Source organism: Rhinoraja longicauda, chromosome 16 (assembly GCF_053455715.1).
Source record: "Rhinoraja longicauda isolate Sanriku21f chromosome 16, sRhiLon1.1, whole genome shotgun sequence".
NCBI classification, from domain to species: domain Eukaryota; kingdom Metazoa; phylum Chordata; class Chondrichthyes; order Rajiformes; family Arhynchobatidae; genus Rhinoraja; species Rhinoraja longicauda.
The window spans coordinates 35,086,102-35,105,033 of NC_135968.1; the positions used below are offsets into that span (position 1 = coordinate 35,086,102).

Genomic DNA, 18,932 nt, shown 5'->3' on the forward strand with positions numbered 1-18,932 from the left:
GAAATGCAGGTATTGATCTGTTATGTAAAAAATGTATATGCATTATTTTCCCAAATTTTTTTTCCTCAGATATTCAGAATGATGGTAATTTTACTGTCAAATATTGACAGATTAAAAATAATATGGCATTGGTGTTAAAGATAGTTGAGGCTCGCAATGCCTACTCCACACATTCCAGTTTAACACTGCAGCGAATGATTACTGCTGGTGGACTGATACACCAACTTAGCCAATTATTAGAAGGCAAATTCAATTAAATCCAGTAACTGAAACCATATTGCAGTCTTTAAAAAGGCATCCAGGAGTCTATGCTCTGTGCCACAGCTGGGTTAGATTATAACATCAGCCAAAATTATTGAAATGAGACAGACTTCTTAAGATGTCTCATTGTTTGGCAGTACCAGCTAATATGTTACCTGAGCAACACAATGCAACGGAGAGATGGGAATACGTGGGATTATGCTGGTTAGTTTGGTTCAATATTTTTTACCAAATATATTTGTTGAGCAGAAAACTAATCAGACGTGTAAACCTAGCCCTATGTTTATATGGGCAACAAGGAGGTTTATTTCACTTTACTGGCATTGGTCGATTGGATGTCTTCACACACTGTTGACCATGACACCAGGGTTTCATTTCTACATTTAAAATATTACATTTATTACATAATATATATGTTTTGAGCTCACTCAGAATATTCATTGCTAAATTGGAGAAAACCAGAGATGGGGAATACATTTCAAATGTTAGATTATTTTAGGAGAAAAAACAACTCTGCTAACCGATCAACTGAAGGATGGATCAATTTCTAAAACTGAACCTCATTCACCCTGTCATAGTAATTTCCATTACTCTGACAGGCCAAACAATAGACTGATGTAATTCAATTACCTCATGGTTAATGCTTGCCAGAAGTGCACATCATGGCTTAAATCATTTCTAAGAATGGAAAACTGAACCAATTATGTTTCTGGGGATTAAGAAATAAACTTAATTATACATTGACATTTCACTTCATAACATGCACTGCTAATGTGCATGTATTTTTGTATTCTCCTTGAATCAAATTGTTGAATAATACAAAGAAAATGTGTCAGATCCAGTTATGTTTATTGTAATTCAGCAGTCTTGGAAGTTCAGTTCGTGATTTAGTACAATAAAGATTTCACGAGCAAATCATTTATGACAGTGCACATTGTAAATGAGATATGTGAAGACAGGGGCTTATCACTTCTTCACTTGCCAATCTGTGATTTTCTGTTCGTTAACTCTGGTGCCTGAAAAGTCACAGGCTACTGAGCACAGAAGCAGAAGGTTTAATCCGGAGACTCTGCCACCAATATATCTTCTTCATGCTGCTCTTTTCCACATCTGTTTCTGTAACATTCGGTTGTTATGTCTTTCTGCTTCTGTGAACAATTCTTATTGCTTCTCTCTCTGCTTCATTCAATAGAGGCCATGATTGTTTCCCCCATTTGCTTCTAGATGGGAACTGGTGACTGACGGCAGTAAGTCAGATTTTGACTCAGTGAGCATGGGGAAAACATAGAAAGCAATAACTGATCAGTGTCTTTCCCCTGTGTCATGTTTTTTTACACTTGTGAACCTCTCCCATTCTTGCTGAGATTATTTTTCATCTTCAAATTCATGCCCGATGCACCTTCAGCAACAGACTGGTCCCACCAAGGAGCAGCACAGAACGCCACAGGAGATCCTTTATCCCTGTGGCTATCAAACTGTATGAATCCTCCCCCTTCTGTCGTGGGGTAGACTGACTCTCTCCCCCGCCCCTCCCCCCAGTAACTCAGCGACAGGCAGCATCTCTGGAGAGAAGGTACGGGTGACATTTTGAGTCGAGACCCTTCTTCAGACTGAGAGTCAGGGGAGAGGGAAACGAGATATGGAAAGGTACAAAGAACATGTGAAAAGAGCAGATCAAAGCAGACGATGATCAAGGAAATATACAATGATTCATTGTTGGATGAGGGGAAGGTGACAATGAGGCAGACAAACAGTAAAATTAATCAGGACAGTGCAACTAGTAGGAGAACTAGGCTGGGGGGGGGGGGGGGGGGGGGGAGAGAGTGAAAGCAAGGCTTACTTGAAGCTAGAGAAATCAATATTCATATCGTTGGGTTTTAAGCTGCCCAAGCAAAATATGACAGTGCACCTGGTTAAGTATTAAAGACCTGTGCAGACCAACTGACTGAAGTATTCAAGGATGAATTGAAGAAGTTTCTAGTTCCACAGGCATGGGTGTAGGAGGAGTAAAGCAGGGGGACTGAGCACACAGCCTTGTGGTGCCTCAATGCCGATGTTCAGTGTGTATAATGGCATTGATGACTATCCGTGCAGATAGAGATTTGTTGACGTGGAAGTTGAGGATCTAATGACATAGAGAGGACAGAGGCTAAGTTCCCCAGGTGTGACGATAAGTTTGGAAGGGATAACACTGTTAGAGGCTAAGCTGTAGTTGATGAACAACAACCAGACATACGTGTTCCAAGTGGTCCAGCACAGTGGAGCACGAAGAGGTTCGAGGAGGAGTTAGAGGAGGTGCACATGAATCTCTGCTCACTTGGAAGGACTGCTGAGGTCCCGTGTGAATGTGCGGCAGGAGGTATAGGGACAGGTGGTTGCAGGGGTAAGTACTTGGGGAGTGGTTTGGGTGGGAAGGGATGAGCGAATCAAGGAGTTGCAGAGGAAGCATTCTCTGTGAAAAGGAGTGGGGATGGGAAGATGTGACTGGTGGTGGGATTGCGTTGGAGGTGACGGAAATGTCGGAGAGTGATGTGCTGGATGTGAAGGCTGGTGAGGTCCAGGGGAACTCTATCTTTTTCTGTCTGGGGGGAGGCAGAACAGAAACAGAACTACGGGGCACAGAGGGATCGGTCTCTGGCAGCAGGACGGAAAACATGTTTATTAATGATGGCCTTTGACTAACCATCTGTCTGTCAAAGTCCCAGCCTCTCCTGCATCCATCTATCACCTGATTTGGTGGGCTTTGTCATTTCCAGCTTTCTCCGCCCTCCCCCTCCCCCCCTCCCACCCACCACCACAATCAGTCTGAAGATGGGTCCGATCTGAAACGTCAACTATTTATGTTCTCTGGACATGCTGCATGACCCTCTGAGTGACTCCAGCATTTTGTGTCTCTCTTTGTAAATCAGCATCTGCAGTTGCTTGTATCAACATAAATGTATGTCTTTGGTCCTTTACTCCAAAGATGTGAAACTGAAACAACTTAATGAGTGTGCAGAAATCCCATGAATCACAATGACCATGAGGGGTCATTTGCTCCTTTCGTTTGCTGGCAGCTGACACAAAGCAGCATCTTTTGCAGTCGGCAATGCACTGACAACACACTCCACTCAGTTGAACTTGTGCAGCCTGCCAAGCAGGAGCTTGTTGAACATAGATGTAATGGACCTCCACAAGTAAAGTGCAAAGGTGAACAGGGAGATATGACATTGGGAGATATGACTTGTAGATAGATTCTTGATTAGTACGGGTGTCAGGGGTTATGGGGAGAAGGCAGGAGAATGGGGTTGAGAGGGAGAGATAGATCAGCCATGATTGAAAGGCTGAGTAGAATTGATGGGCCGAATAGCCCAATTCTGCTCTTGTTACTTATGAACTTATGGCAAAAGCTTCTGCTCCAGCCTCATGGTAAAAACCTTTGGTGAGGAAGTCAAGAATCAGGGTGAGCTTGACATCCATGGAAAGAGGACTCCGTATGTAGGAGTGTGACGATTATCTAGGAAAGACTGAACCTGGAAAGACATTGTTCATCAAAGAGGCATTGATAGGATGCGGTGTTGTTTAAAGTCCTGTCAGAATACCCTTGAGGTGAGTCAGCCTTTGCCACTTGACCTCAGCTAATCATTATCATGGAGGTACATCTGGTAATAAATCCCCCCAGTGGTGTCGATGCTGAACCCCTCATTGTCTCTCGGCAGCTCAACGCTGGGTAATAAATCCCCCCCAGTGGTGTCGATGCTGAATCCCTCATTGTCTCTCGGCAGCTCAACGCTGGGTAAAGAGTCACTGTCAGTTGTAGCACGTTCTGAAGACTTTGGAAGCTGTTTGAGCAGCCCACAGTGAGCTCTGTAGGTACCACAGAAAGTCTCAAACAAAGCAATAAAGAGCACATTTTGCTACTGTATGAACAGTGAGCATTCAACAAAGGTTATAGATTAGTTTAATTTAGTTTAGTTTAGTTTAGAGGTACAGCGTATAATCAGGCCATTGGGCCCACCAGGTCTGTGCCGACCAATAGTCACGACGTACATGACACACTAGGGATAAATTTAGAGGCTGATTAACCTAGAAACCTGTGTGGCTGGAATGTGGGAGAGATTAAAATACTTGATGTCTTTTCAAACCAATAATCCTTCTGATTTTTAGTTACCTTCTTCATTGCCTGTGGAACCCAGCCATTTACTTCCATTAAAATAAACAGGAAAATACCCCTGCTACCTCCCAGAATCAAGGCAGAATTCCCTGATAATTTCATATCCTATTGTTGAGCAATTAGCCCAAATATCTGCTTCCTTTGTGACCTCCTCAGGGTGTTCAACATTTGAATACAGCCTGCGGTCTGATGGCAAGTCAATGATTGAAACATTCCCATTTTGGGATTTACGTGCACATGTATGAAAATGTTCCTGCAATTTTTGCAGGATATAATGAGAATAGCTAACAGGGAATTAAATAGAGAAATGGGACCGATGAGAATGCTCTGAGAGCTGTTATGGACTCAGTGGGATGAATGGCCTCCTTCTATGTTGGTATGAAATTGGTATATGAAATACAAATCATTTTGCAGATCATAGAACACGATAGCTGCACCAACCATGATGCCAATTTAAACTAATCCCATCTGTCTGCACATTGTCTCTACCCATTCATCCCCCTACTGTTCATGTGCCTGTCTGATGCCACTTAGATGTTGCTATCATATCTGTTTCATCACCTTCCCTGACAGTCCTTTCCAGGCACCTGCCACTCTCTGTGTAAAAACACGTACCGCAAATCATATTTAAATTTCCCCCTCTCACCTTATATTTATACCCTTTAGTACTTGACATTTTAACCCAGGGGGAAAATGCTCTATCCGCCCTATCTATGCCTCTCATAATTTTATATATTTCTAGCAGGTAACCTCGGAGCCTCCAATGCTCCAGAGAAAACAATTCAAGTTTGTCTAACTTCTTATAACTAATACGTTGCAATCAAGGCAATTCCTGCTAAACATCTTTTGGACCCCCCCTCCAAAGCCTCCACATCCTTCCTGCAATATGGCCTGTGTTCAGAACTGCATGCCATACTTCAAACGTGGCCTGACCAACGTTTTATGCAGATGCAATATGATTCCCAACTTTTATACCCAATGCCCCAACCAATAAAAGCAAATTACTATGCCATGCACATTATTTACCATCCTATTTACTTGCCACTTGCATAGAGCAATGGGTTTGCACCTAAAGATCCTGCGCCTAAGTCTTGCCATTTACTCTATACTTTCCTCTTACATTTGACCTCCATTACCTGTCCGGGCTATTTCTCAGCCTTTATTTGACAATCTTCCTCACTATCCACAACATTGCCAATCGCCATGTCATCTGCAAACCTATTAAACAGACTACGTACATTTCCATAAAAATGACACACACACACACATGTGTGTATATATATATATATTTGTGCGTGTGTGATTTTGATGAAAATGTACGTTATGTATACCTATTTATACATATATTACAAACAGCATAGATCTGAGCACTGATCCCTGTGGAACAACACTGCTATCAGATGTCCAGTCAGAAAAACACCCCTCCACCACTGCCTGTCTTCTATTGCCAAGCAATTTTGAATCTGTTCAAGCAAATTTCCATGGGTCCCATGTGCCTTAATCATCTGGATCGCCTAACCCTTTTGGATTTTGGCAAATGCTTTAGCAAAGCCCACGTAAACAACATGCAATACCCCATCTTCATCAGTCATTTTTGTCACCTACTCATAAAGCTCAATCAAGCTTGTAACACATGACCTGCTTCACGTTAAGCCATGCTTACTATCCCAAATAAGTTCATACCTTTCCAGATGTGAATAAATCTTATCCCTAAGAATCTTCTTCAACAATTTCCCTACCATTGATATAATACTCCCGGCCTAACATTTCCTAGTTCCCCTTCTTAAACAAAGCAACAGCGTTTCCTATTCCCCAGAACTCTGGAACCTTGCCTGTGGCTCTAGAGGAGACATGGATCTAGCAACCTCATCTCGACCTCTCTCAAGAACCTGGGATAAATCCCATCAGACCTCAGGAGCATGTTCTTCAGAAGGCTCAACACCTCCTCCTTTGATGGCAAAATGCTCTTTAGTTTAGTTTAGAGTTACAGCACGGAAAGAGGCCCTTCAGCCCACTGTCCGCACCAACCAGCGATCCCCGCACATTAACACGACCCTACACACACTAGGGACAATTTACACATACACCAAGCCAATTAACCTACAAACCTGTACATCTTTGGAGTGTGGGAGGAAACCAAAGATCTCGGAGAAAACCCACACAGTCATGGGGAGAATGTACAAACTCCATACAGACAGCACCCGCAGTCGGGATCGAACCCGGATCTCCGGTACGGCAAGTGCTGTAAGGCTGCAACTCTACCACTACGCCACTGTGCCGCCCTCTTGAGTATCAGCATCGTCCTCATTAATCTCACTATTCTCCATATCGTTCTCCTTGGTGAATACTGATGCAAAGCACTCATTTAGTTTCACACCCACTCCCTCTGGCTCCAGACAGAGATTCCCTCCTCTGCCCTTGTGTGGTCCAACCCAAGCTACCCTTTTCTTTTTAATGGATTTATAAAATCACTTGGGTTGTTCTTAATCCTATTTGCCCGCCATTATTACTTCATCCTATCTGTGCTAAGAGAGTCACATGAAAGAATATGTTTAAAAGAACAGAGATATCAAGTGTAAGATGGAAATAGAGTGTTTGCAGATTTTACTCCATTTGCCAAGAAATATGATATATTCGAGTTTGCGATGCCCTCGTCTCTAATAATTTATAGGTGGAAAAATTACATGTGGTAAAATAAAACAACATTTTATTCAGTGAAACAATGAGATAATTCTTCAGGTGAACTTTTTCCCTAAAAGTGGCCCAAGTAAATAGGGTTGAAAGAAGGCTATTGGTTCATTGCTCTTCATCAGTCAGGTTGGAGAGTATAGAAGTTGAATCATTATGTTGCAGTTGTACAGGATGTTGATGAGGCCACATTTGGAGTACTATGTACTATGTTTGGAGGTTTTGTTCACCCTGCTGTAAGAAGGATGTCATTAAGCTGGAAAGAGTGCAAAGAAGATTTACCAGGATTTTGCCAGGACTTGAGGAGCTGAGCGAGAGGGAGAGGTTGGGCAGGCTAGGACTCTATTCCTTGGAGTGCAGGAGGCTGTGGGATGATCTTATTGAGTTGTGTAAAATCATGAGGAAAATAGATATGATGAGTCTTCCACCCAAAGTAGAGGAATCAAGAATCAGAGGACATTGGCTTAAGGTGAGAGGAGCAAGATTTAATGGGAACCTGAGGAGTAACATTTTCACTCAGACGGTGTTGGGTATATGGAACAAACTGCCAGAGAAGGTGGCTGAGGCAGTTACTATAACAGCATTTAAAAGATACTAGAACAGGTAGACACAAAATGCTGGAGTAACTCAGCGGGATAGGCAGCATCTCTGGAAAGAAGGAATGGGTGACATTTTGAGTCGAGACCCTTCTTCAGTCACCCATTCCTTCTCTCCAGAGATGCTGCCTGTCCCGCTGAGTTACTTCAGCATTTTGTGTCTATCTTTGGTTTAAACCAGCGTCTGCAGTTCCTTCCTACAAACTAGAAGAGGTACATGGATAGGAAAGTTTAGGGAGATATGGGCAAACGGGACTAGCTAAAATGGGACATCTTGGACAGTGTGGATGAGTTGGGCCGCAAGGCCTGTTTTCATGCATTATTAAATAAATCTTGCAAGCGTCTGACAAATTCAGTTCAATCTTCATTTTATCATTTAGTACAATTATTTTAATTCATCTTTCAACAGCAGAAATAATATCTATATTCTGTGATAAATGTTTCAATTGATAAAGGAAAACAAAAACAATCTATTCATATTACAGGTGACTGATCTTAACACAATAAATTGGAAATTCCTCAAGATTTATTCTTATTTAGTATTATTAATAAAATGTAACTATTTGTCCTGATAATGGACAACCTTTGAATTCACTACATTCAAATAGATAACTAAATTGGTCATTTGTTTTGATTAGTTGTGCCGTTTAAACTACCTCGTCATATACTGCAGGCAGTTTAAAATTGCACATCATGCATACTAAATATGAACCTGTTTTGTGATTTATAGTTTGTTTTAGTAAATTCCATTTAAAATATATAATTATTAATAATTATTGCACCACATCATTACAAAATGAGTAATAAAAATAGCAGCACTGCCATAGCACATGAACGCAAATACACACAATTTTAAAATAGTTTGTCTTTTTCAGCAACACTGCATGTAGTTATTCAAAAAGTAAATATAACAAAACCAAAAGATTTGGAAGGATTAGTCTCTATTTTACATTGATTTTGTTCTATGCCCTATTTACGTTTAAAAGCTTAAATAAATCCATAACACTGGAATTTAATGGGCCAAAAGGCTAATGTTTGCCTTATCCTCTCACTGTGTTCACACGCTTATCTGTTTGCACAGTTGTTTGTTCGAGATGCCACAAAGATTCTCGACCTCCATATTTTGCTCAATATGCAAACTTGCCATAAAAGTGAATCCTCTCCTCATGCAGCCAATAAACAATGATATTCCTGAGCTGCTAAATACGCATCGTTCCTGATGGAATTGTAAATATATCTAATACGCCAATGGACCTAGATGCAAGTGCATCTCAATAATAATGAACAAATACCTATCAAAACATGAAACAATGCAAAGTCATGAAAAGTTAAATGGTGTCAGACATTAGCAGTTTATAATTGCAGTAGCTAATTACACCATTTCTCCGGTAGCCTCAGTAATGTTCTTCATGATGCTTCCTGAAAATTGTTATTGTTTCTGTAGTACTTGGTCAAGCAATTTCTGGGAAGAATGAGGAAAACAAAATCAACACTACTAAAAAATATATTAGACCATGAATATTTAAATGGATATTGGTAAGTAATTCTCTCTTGGTTGTACCTTTTTATAAACCATAGCTCGTAACCGGTTTGTTTGAGAAACAACTTTCTTTTTCTCTTCCTCCTTTTTCTTTTTAACCTCCGGCAGCTTGTTATAAATTCTGTCATAGAATTTTGAAATGAAAGCAATCATTAGAAGTTATCAATCTTTATGCATTGTATATTGTGTGAAAAACCCCCCGATATGAGTTGTACAGGCAGAAATTACATGTCACTGGGAAATGAGAGCAAGTAAATGGACTAAGAATCATACCAGCAATTCATTTATAATACGATACAATTCAATTTCATTTGATTGTAAGAGTGCCCTCAATAAACTGAGGTTTATTGAGGTCACGATCATAATTTACATTTTGTTCACTCCAGTATTTAACTTTTTTTTCTATAATATGCTTTTGATTCTTCTCTGACACATTTGCCCTGCTGCTCTTCTGAGACACACTTCTGCTCTGTATGTACGTCTCGTCAACACTGATTCAAAACTCATCTTCCAGTTGCGGGCGTGGATGGAGTGCGCAGCATGAAGGTGGCGTTTGTACTGGGCCCTTTACTGATGTGTGGGGCCGGGGGCTCTGCAACTCCCTGGCCTGTGAATTCCTGCTTGTTTACCCCTCCCCCTCCCCCCCATGATGTGTTTCTTCTCTCTTGGCCTTGGGTTAAACTTTATCCCCTCCTCACTCAGTTATAGCAGACATAGAAAATAGGTGCAGGAGTAGGCCATTCGGCCCTTCGAGCCTGCACCGCCATTCAATATGATCATGGCTGATCATCCAACTCAGTATCCTGTACCTGCCTTCTCTCCATACCCCTGATCCCTTTAGCCACAAGGGCCACATCTAACTCCCTCTTAAATATAGCCAATGAACTGGCCACAACTACCTTCTGTGGCAGAGAATTCCACAGATTCGCCACTCTGTGTGAAAAAAAACTTTCTCATCTCGGTCCTAAAAGACTTCCCCCTTATCCTTAAACTGTGACCCCTTGTTCTGGACTTCCCCAAGGGAACAATCTTCCTGCATCTAGCCTGTCCAACTCCTTAAGAAGTTTCTATAAGATCCCCCCTCAATCTTCTAAATTCCAGCGAGTACAAGCCGAGTCTATCCAGTTTTTCTTCATATGAAAGTCCTGCCATCCCAGGAATCAATCTGGTGAACCTTCTCTGTACTCCCTCTATGGCAAGAATGTCTTTCCTCAGATTAGGAGACAATCTGCAATAAGGGACATCATTCCCCTCCAGCGAGGGAGATATATATGCACACACCCCAAACACACACATCCCAAACTATTCCCCTCATCTGATGAATTGCTTGTTTTCAGATTATTGATAAAAAGAATTGCATCTTCATTTTGGATTTGTATGCCCACTCCTGCTATTTATTAGCTGCATTCACGGACTTTACATAACAATTGTAATTAATATTATGTGACTTTATGTCATAAAAAATCTTTTTTGTTCACCATTGACATGATAATGCTCTAATAACAGGTTCATAAGTACATTTAAACCTTGCGTAGTATTTAAAACAAAACATATCACTGTGCCGACACTCCAGTTATAACAGCAACATTGAAGTTAGAAATATGAGACTCATTGGGGTTGTGTTGAGGACATCGTGGCCAGTGATAGCTTTTCAGCTGTCAGGGGTTGGGGGGGGGGGGGGGGGGGGTTTGCTGTGGTGTTTGGTGATGGCTTTACATTAAATGGTTTCGGCCTAGCTCTTTGGCCAACAATATTGACCTATAACATGAGGTGATTCTAAGCTCCACTTACGAAAGTCTGGGTGAACGTGATAGACACTGAAGAAATGTCTGTAATTGTCTAAACAAGCCAGTTAGTGAAGGCAACAACATATTTTGATATACATAGCGATGCCCTGTTTGAAGGTGCCCTTTGCTGAATAATTCAATAAATAGATTGGTAGATAGATAATTAAAATAGAATATTAGCAAGAAGAAAATCATACTTATTACATGAAATATAGGAATCGATTACAAGAAGTGAATTATGAAGCTATTTTCTAATAGTGGAGTATATCCTGACATTAATTTCAATGCCTTACCAAAATAACTGCATATTTGGCAAATCATTTAAAATTAAATTGACAATGTTTTCATTAATCTGAAATGTAAATTATTCACGTCGATGTCACTGGGCTTGTATCTGGTGCAGTTTAGAAGAGCGAGAAAGAATACTTGAAAGATAAAAAACCTGAGGGGTATGACAGGGTGGACATGCAGATGATGTTTTCTGATGTGGATGAATATCCAGAACAGAGGCGCACCGTTTAAAAACAAAGGGAATTGTTCCATCTGAAACAACAATGAGGTGAATCTTTCCTCTGTGTTGGGTCTTTGGAACTCTCTTATTCCATGGGCAATGGAAGCAAAATCTTCGAACATTTTTAAGGTAGAGGTAGATAAATACTTGACCAGCAGGGATGTGAAAGGTTACCACTGGTTGATGGAATGTGGAGTTGCTGTTTAAAATTCCTGCACTGTATCGTTGTCTTAACAACTGTTTTGGCATGTGAAAGCGAGAAATGAAATAGTAAGGCTCTTCAACAGATTGGATTGAAAAATCTTAACACAGACTTAGAATTTTTAGAAAGCATTACGTATGGCAAGTAAGCTATCGAGGAGTTCCTCAATTTCACATAATTGCCTAAGGTTTTAGATGCAGGACTTTGAAACAACAAATTTAAGGATATCAAATAGAAGGTCAAGTTCAGCCATACGTCTTGAATTTTTACTGTTGACGTTGATGTAGTTAGCCCGCCACCTCCCCTGACATCAGTCTGAAGAAGGGTCTCAACCCGAAACGTCACCCATTCCTTCTCTCCAAAGATGTTGCCTGACCCGCTGAGTTACTCCAACATTTTTTGTCTAGTGTCTTACTAATGTCATGCAATTTAAATTGTTATATCCAAGATTATGCATTTCACTACTGGAATATTAATTGTGAAGCGTGCCAAGGTTGTGAGAGGCAGGGATCTCCACCCTGCCTCCAGAATTATTTCCAGTACTTACACCATGCAGATGAACAATGTCCAAAAGAGAAAACATAGCACAACATTAATACAGCATGCAGCATGGAATCAGGCCCTTTGCCGACCAAGATGCCCCATCTACACAAGTCCAACCTGCCTGTGTTTGGCCCATTTCCCGCTAAACCTTTCCAATTCGTGTACCTGTCCAAATGTCTTTTAGATGTTTAGAAAATAACTGCAGATGCTGGTTTATACTGAAGATAGACACAAAGTGCTGGAGTAACCCAATCGGTCATGCAGCCTCTCTGGAGAAAAAGGATAGGTGACTTTTCGGGTCAAGACCCTTCAGACTGAAGAAGGGTCCTGACCCGAAAGGTCACCTATCCTTTTTCCTCCAAAGTTGCTACCTGACCCACTGAGTTACTCCAGCACTTTGTGTCTTTTAAATGGTGTTATAGTACCTGCCTCAACTACTTCCATTGGCAGCACATTCCATATACGTAACACCCTCCGTCTGAAAAAGCTGCTGCTCATGTTCCTATTAAATCTTTCCCTCTCACTTTAAATCTATGTCATATCATATCATATCATATATATACAGCGCGGAAACAGGCCTTTTCGGCTCACCAAGTCCGCGCCGCCCAGCGATCCCCGCACATTAACACTATCCTACACCCACTAGGGACAATTTTTTACATTTACCCAGTCAATTAGCCTACATACCTGTACGTCTTTGGTACTCTGATTGTCCTGATGTCCTGATTGTTCTGATGTCCTCTGATTCTTGATTCCCCTACTCTGGGTAAAAGACCCTATCTATTCCCCTCATGATCTTATACACCTCTATAAGAGGACCCCTCAGCCTCCTACTCCCAAGGAATAAAATCCTAGCCTGCACAGTCTCTCCCTATAGCTCAAGCCATGGCAACATCCTGGCGAATCTTCTCTGCACTCTTTTCAGCTAAACAACATCTTTCCTGTAGCAGGGTAACCAAAACTGAACACTATACCCTAAATGCGGCCTCACCAACATATTTTGTACAACTGCAACATAACATCCCAACTTCTCTACTCAATAGACTGACAAATGAAGCCCAATGATCCGAAAGCCTTCTTGACCACCCTATCCATCTACGAAGGCTCTTTCAAAGAGCTAAGTACCCGCTCTCCTAGATCTCTCTACTCTACAATATTCCTCTGGGCCCTGCCAATACAATGACATACTATTCCATCATTAACAATCTATATACTAAAACTCTCGTTTGTTTGTTTGTTTGTTGGTTTGTTTGTTCCTGAACTACAGCCAAAGCAGTACAGCAGTACAGCGCGACAATTTTAGGCCCACCTTACTCACCGTCGTCTCTTTGGTGCTAATGGAAGAAGTTTCATTGAAATCATCATATCATATCATATATATACAGCCGGAAACAGGCCTTTTCGGCCCTCCAAGTCCGTGCCGCCCAGTGATCCCCGTACATTAACACTATCCTACACCCACTAGGGACAATTTTTACATTTACCCAGCCAATTAACCTACATACCTGTACGTCTTTGGAGTGTGGGAGGAAACCGAAGATCTCGGAGAAAACCCACGCAGGTCACGAGGAGAACGTACAAACTCCTTACAGTGCAGCACCCTTAGTCAGGATCGAACCTGAGCCTCCGGCACTGCATTCGCTGTAAAGCAGCAACTCTACCGCTGCGCTACCGTGCCGCCCATGGTATATTTGGAAATCGATGGTATATTTTTAAAGTTATTCACATTTTAAAGTTTGAATCTATCTCCTAGGGAGGGAGGGGGAGGGTGGATAAGGGTGATTGAGGGGGTGGTGTGGGGGTTGAATGAGGGGAGGGGAGGGGAGGGGGGAGTGGAGGAGGGAGGGGTGGAGGAGGGATGGGGAGGGAGGGGGGAGAGGGGAAGGGTGGAGGGGCGGGGAGGGGGGAGAGTGGAGGGGGAGGGGGGGAAGGGGAGGGGGAATGGGGAAGGAGAGGGTGCTGCACCAATGCAGAAGAGGTTTGGGCCCAATGGGTCCACTTGGTCTAGTTTCAGCTAAGTAGCTTTGGCTGAACAAATTATAACTCCCATATGATCAGTTTTGCCATTGTTCAACTTCTCAGAACAATTTATATCATTGGAAACTGAACAGAAAAGTAGACCAAACATTTTTCTGACATTCTGAAAGATGAATTTCAGCACACACTAAGCTCTGCTTATTCAGTCCACCGGCTTGAACAGCTTTAGACTATACAAAATACAATACCGGTTTATAGGATTTTGCTAAGAGGATCACAAATTTCCATTTCTGAAGACATCAGCTATATCAGGGATTCCACTATAAGAAAGGGAGCTGGTATCACATCTGGAGCATACTAATCTGATGCAAATAGGATGTAGGGATTTATAGACAACTCTTGTTCTTTATCGTCCCTTTATATGAGCAAGTCCCCAGTATATCAACCTGATACTGAATCTAGCTCAGATTGAAACATTTTAAAAAGAAATGAAACAAGGTTGTAAAAGCAAGTAGGAATATTTTAGAGTTGGAGCCTATTTCGCCACTGCCATAAAATAGGAATAAACAACTAATACCGACTGCCCTGCCAATCTAATGATCTATACCTGTACTGTGCGTGATTCAGTGAACAATCTGAATGCAAAGATACAGGCGATTTCAGGTTAGTTTTTAGCCATGTATATATATGTTTTTAGCAATGTACAAGCCAGAGCTTGTGAAGGTTACCAGATTAAATTGTGCATTGTGTGTACAATATCATGAGGAAGCGATCGGGTAGGCACATAGAGTCTCTTGCCCAGAGTAGGTAAATAAAGATCCAGAGGACATAGAGATTAAGGTGAAGGCGAAATCATTTAAGATAAACCCGAGGGATACGTTTCTCACACAAAAGGTGGTGGATGTATGAAATGAGCTGCCGGGAGGAGGGGTTTGAGGTAGGTACTATTGCAATGTTCAAGAAACATTTAGACAGGTACATGGATAGGACATGTTTAGAGGCATATGGGCCAAATGCAGGCAGATGGTACAAGTGTAGATGGGACATGTTGGCCGGAGTGGGCAACTTGGGCCAAAGGGCCCGTTTCCACGCTGTAAGACTCTCTGACTCTACTCCAAAGCCTCTCACTCTAATCATCATTGTTCCAACCTTTTTGTCACATTTTGGCATGGAATATAGCAGATAGAAAACAAGCAGTTAATATTTTATGCCAAATAAACTTACAGATAAAATGATAAAGTACGAGGACAACATTTTAAAAGAACACATGGTTTAAAATATGTAAATTAATTTCCAACAAAATGAGACATGCACTATCTCATGCACTGTGTAAGTAGGTCCTAATTCTTCAACAAAAATGTCAAGAAATAAAGCATATATTCGCCAAAAACAGATTAGATTGGCGTGCATGTGGTGGATTGATTAAGGACAAGACTCACAATAAGACAATTTTTTACATTTAATTTTTATAGGCAAAAGCCAAACCCTTGGAGCAAATTTATGTGAACTGTTTCTTCAGAGTTTTGTTCATATGATTTGTTGATTTGAGATCTGGGAGTGTAGATCAGTGGGCAGAGGCAGTATAACCGTCATGCGGTTTCTGGCAACTGATTTTATTATGTAAATCATAGTCTTCAGTCATTAAAATGAATGGCTCCACAATCAGATATGTGCAGATTTATTGTTGAGTTGCCAACCCTCTAAATTGCAGCTCTATTGAACAAAACCCTTTGTCAGGAATAATACCCTGTCAAGACCTAACTATTGTTAAACAGAATGGATAGCCATAACAGATAAATTGTGCTCTAGTTGTCTTTACAAATGTAAAACCTTTTAAGAATGATTTCAAATTACCTTTTGGACCTCATCTGCATTTCCTTCTCTGGAATAATCCTTTCCTTGGGTTTATGTAGATTATCTAAAAATGGAGAGATAATGCTTGACTAAAATGCCACTTTAATCAAATTTTGTACAATCATACAATTTGAACAATTTCTGTCCAATGATTATTTAAGACCTAAGAGTTCTTTTTGTCACTTGACAACAAATTCTTCTTATGAAGTCTGAAATTTTCAAAGTATCATGTGAACAAGTAAGGTGGAAGAGTCTTTTAAAGTCTGGAAAGGAATGGAAAAGGCATTGATCTTGAGCAAGGGAATGCGATTGATGTATAATAGATGGCCATCAATGATGAAGCAAAGCTTGGAACATGATGCCCAGGAGATGAAAGAAAGCAGGTGTCTGTATATAATAGGGCAGTAGGAGTGAGAGAAGCTGCATAAGTAGAATTAAATAGTCTCATAAAAAGCAATTTATTAAGAAGATGGATTTTTTGGATGATATCTTTGATGGACAATGCCATTTTGTGAGCAGCGTCTTACTGAATAAGCACTAACTGTTCCACTGATGTCCTGGTGAGAATCGTTTAGTCAGTATCTTTGGTTTAAACCAGCATCTGCAGTTCCTTCCTACACAGAACCCTAACCCTGGGGAAGAGCAGGGATGGAAAATGGTGTCACGTGGTGACAATGAAGGCCCCAGAAGCAGAATCTGAAACATTAAACTAAGTCAGTTACATTTGTTGATCTTCACGGGAGAGATTTTCTGCCTATCAGAGTAGGATTAAGGATAGATAGACAATCTGTCATTGTGAAGTAAACAAATAAAGATAAAAATGTTGGATCAATGAAAGTATATCCTATTGATTAATGTTCACAATTGCAGCCATCTGTGTAAACTGCTTACGTCTGCATGAAAACAAATAGTTTTATACTTTAGAGTTTGTAAAAGAAAATTAAAATAAAGACTACAAAGAGATTCTAAAAAAATTCAAACAGCAATACGATAAGAAAGTTGGCAAAGTTGTTATCATATTTAAGTGAATTAATTGACCAGTGAAGCAGTAAATTTTTGTACAACTAATTTTGAGATGCTGCTATCCTCTCACTAATTTAGAAATAGGAGCAAAATCTCAATCTGCAACTGTGACAGCACTAATTAATTATTAACTTCAGCTATCGCGCGATTGCACTTCACTGTCTTAGAGTTTATTGAACACTAAATCTTCCATGTACTCTCACTGGTAATACTTCTCCTAATCAAAATGCCGTAGGCATTGAAAAGCTTAATTATACTTTGAAATTCTACAGCTTATAAATTTATTGGGATCTGGAAAGGTGAAGGGAACAGTTGCTGTGTGGCGGGTCAATAGTGAGCACGTTGCTTGGAAATTCAGTAGCACTGGAAGCCCACAACTTCTGGAGCTACTGAACTGTCTTTACACGATGCAAGACCTTTACCAGCCTGGAGAAAATAAGGCAGAGGAATTGGGACATGCATTGTTCAAGATCATCAATGATCAGGAGGGGCCCATGATTGAATTGCTGGATGTGATTGGCAGTTGGATATTAGGATTAGCAGCCAGGACAGCTTGCAATTGTCACTTGGGGGTATTCCTGGTCATGTGGGACAGCAGGAAAATGGGTAAACTGAGAAGTGGTCAAACTTGTCCTAGTTGAGGTGCTACCATACAGCCTTAGGGAGAGATGGATGAATGAATTACTTAAAGGTAACTAAACAAAGACATGTCCCAGAGTTAGTCTGGGACTCATCTGCAAGCTCTTCTTTTAGACACAGAGAATGTCTACTTCTGCATGCCGATGCCTTGTGCAGGTCACACATGGACATTTTGAAGTTATGGAAATTATGTCTTGGCATGTGCTGCACACTATTGGAACCCATTGCATATGGAACCCATTGCATATGGAACCCATTGCATATGGAACCCATTGCATATGGAACCCATTGCATATGGAACCCATTGCATATGGAACCCATTGCATATGGAACCCATTGCATATGGAACCCATTGCAAATGGAACCCATTGCATATGGAACCCATTGCATTGCACCATGTGTTATAATGGGCTGAGAATCTCAACTGAAGATCACAGACTGCATGATTTAAACCATAACTACTACCAATTTTTTTTAAAGTTTTTTTATACTATATAAAACAAACAATAAAGTTGCTGAAGGAACTCAACAGGTCAGGCAGCATCTGTGGAGGGAAATGGACAGTGAGCATTTTTGGGTTGAAACCCTTCATCTGGACTTGATCTGTTCATTTCCTCCAGATTCCAGCATCTGCAGTTTATTAAATTTGTTTTGGAACTCATATTTGGGATCAAAAGAAAATTTCAAAACTCACAGTTAAATCATTTTGCTTTAGTAGTCTGACGTGTGGACAGACTTTCCAACCACAATACAATGAGCTTTTTTGAAAAGGACAACTTGAGTAGACATCAAATATTACCTACAATTACCTTCGATTTGTACTGGTATCTGCAGTTATTTTCCTACACCTACAATTGGATGTCTGTCGAATTATTTTATTTCAAATTTCGTTGTTAATTTTGTGAGAAATGTTATTGTACTTTGCAAATAAAATTTGGCCCTAAAATTTACAATATACAAAAATATTGCTTACAATGAAGGGGAGGAGGGAAAAGATTTAGTAGGAATCTGAGTAACCTTTTCACACAAAGGGTGGTGGGTGCAAGGAATGAGCTGCCAGAGGAGGTACCCTAAATTTCAGATTTGTGTGGTACTGTGGTACCCTAAATTGGTACCACTAAATTGGAAACTGTGGTACCCTAAATTGCAGATTTCACC

General features: G+C 40.8%; 1 protein-coding gene across 1 annotated transcript in view; it reads right to left on the reverse strand.

Annotated features, from left to right (window-relative positions):
• Positions 1-8,173: 8,173 nt before the first annotated feature.
• The window catches only part of LOC144600958 (uncharacterized), a 137,626-nt gene continuing 126,867 nt past the window's right edge, over positions 8,174-18,932 (reverse strand). The window contains exons 8-10 of the mRNA XM_078412862.1: positions 16,113-16,176; positions 9,260-9,359; positions 8,174-9,160 (exon numbers count right to left, since the gene is read on the reverse strand). Coding sequence (XP_078268988.1) covers positions 9,128-9,160; positions 9,260-9,359; positions 16,113-16,176 — 197 coding nt within the window. The 3' untranslated portion in view covers positions 8,174-9,127. The remainder of the gene's footprint in view (positions 9,161-9,259; positions 9,360-16,112; positions 16,177-18,932) is intronic.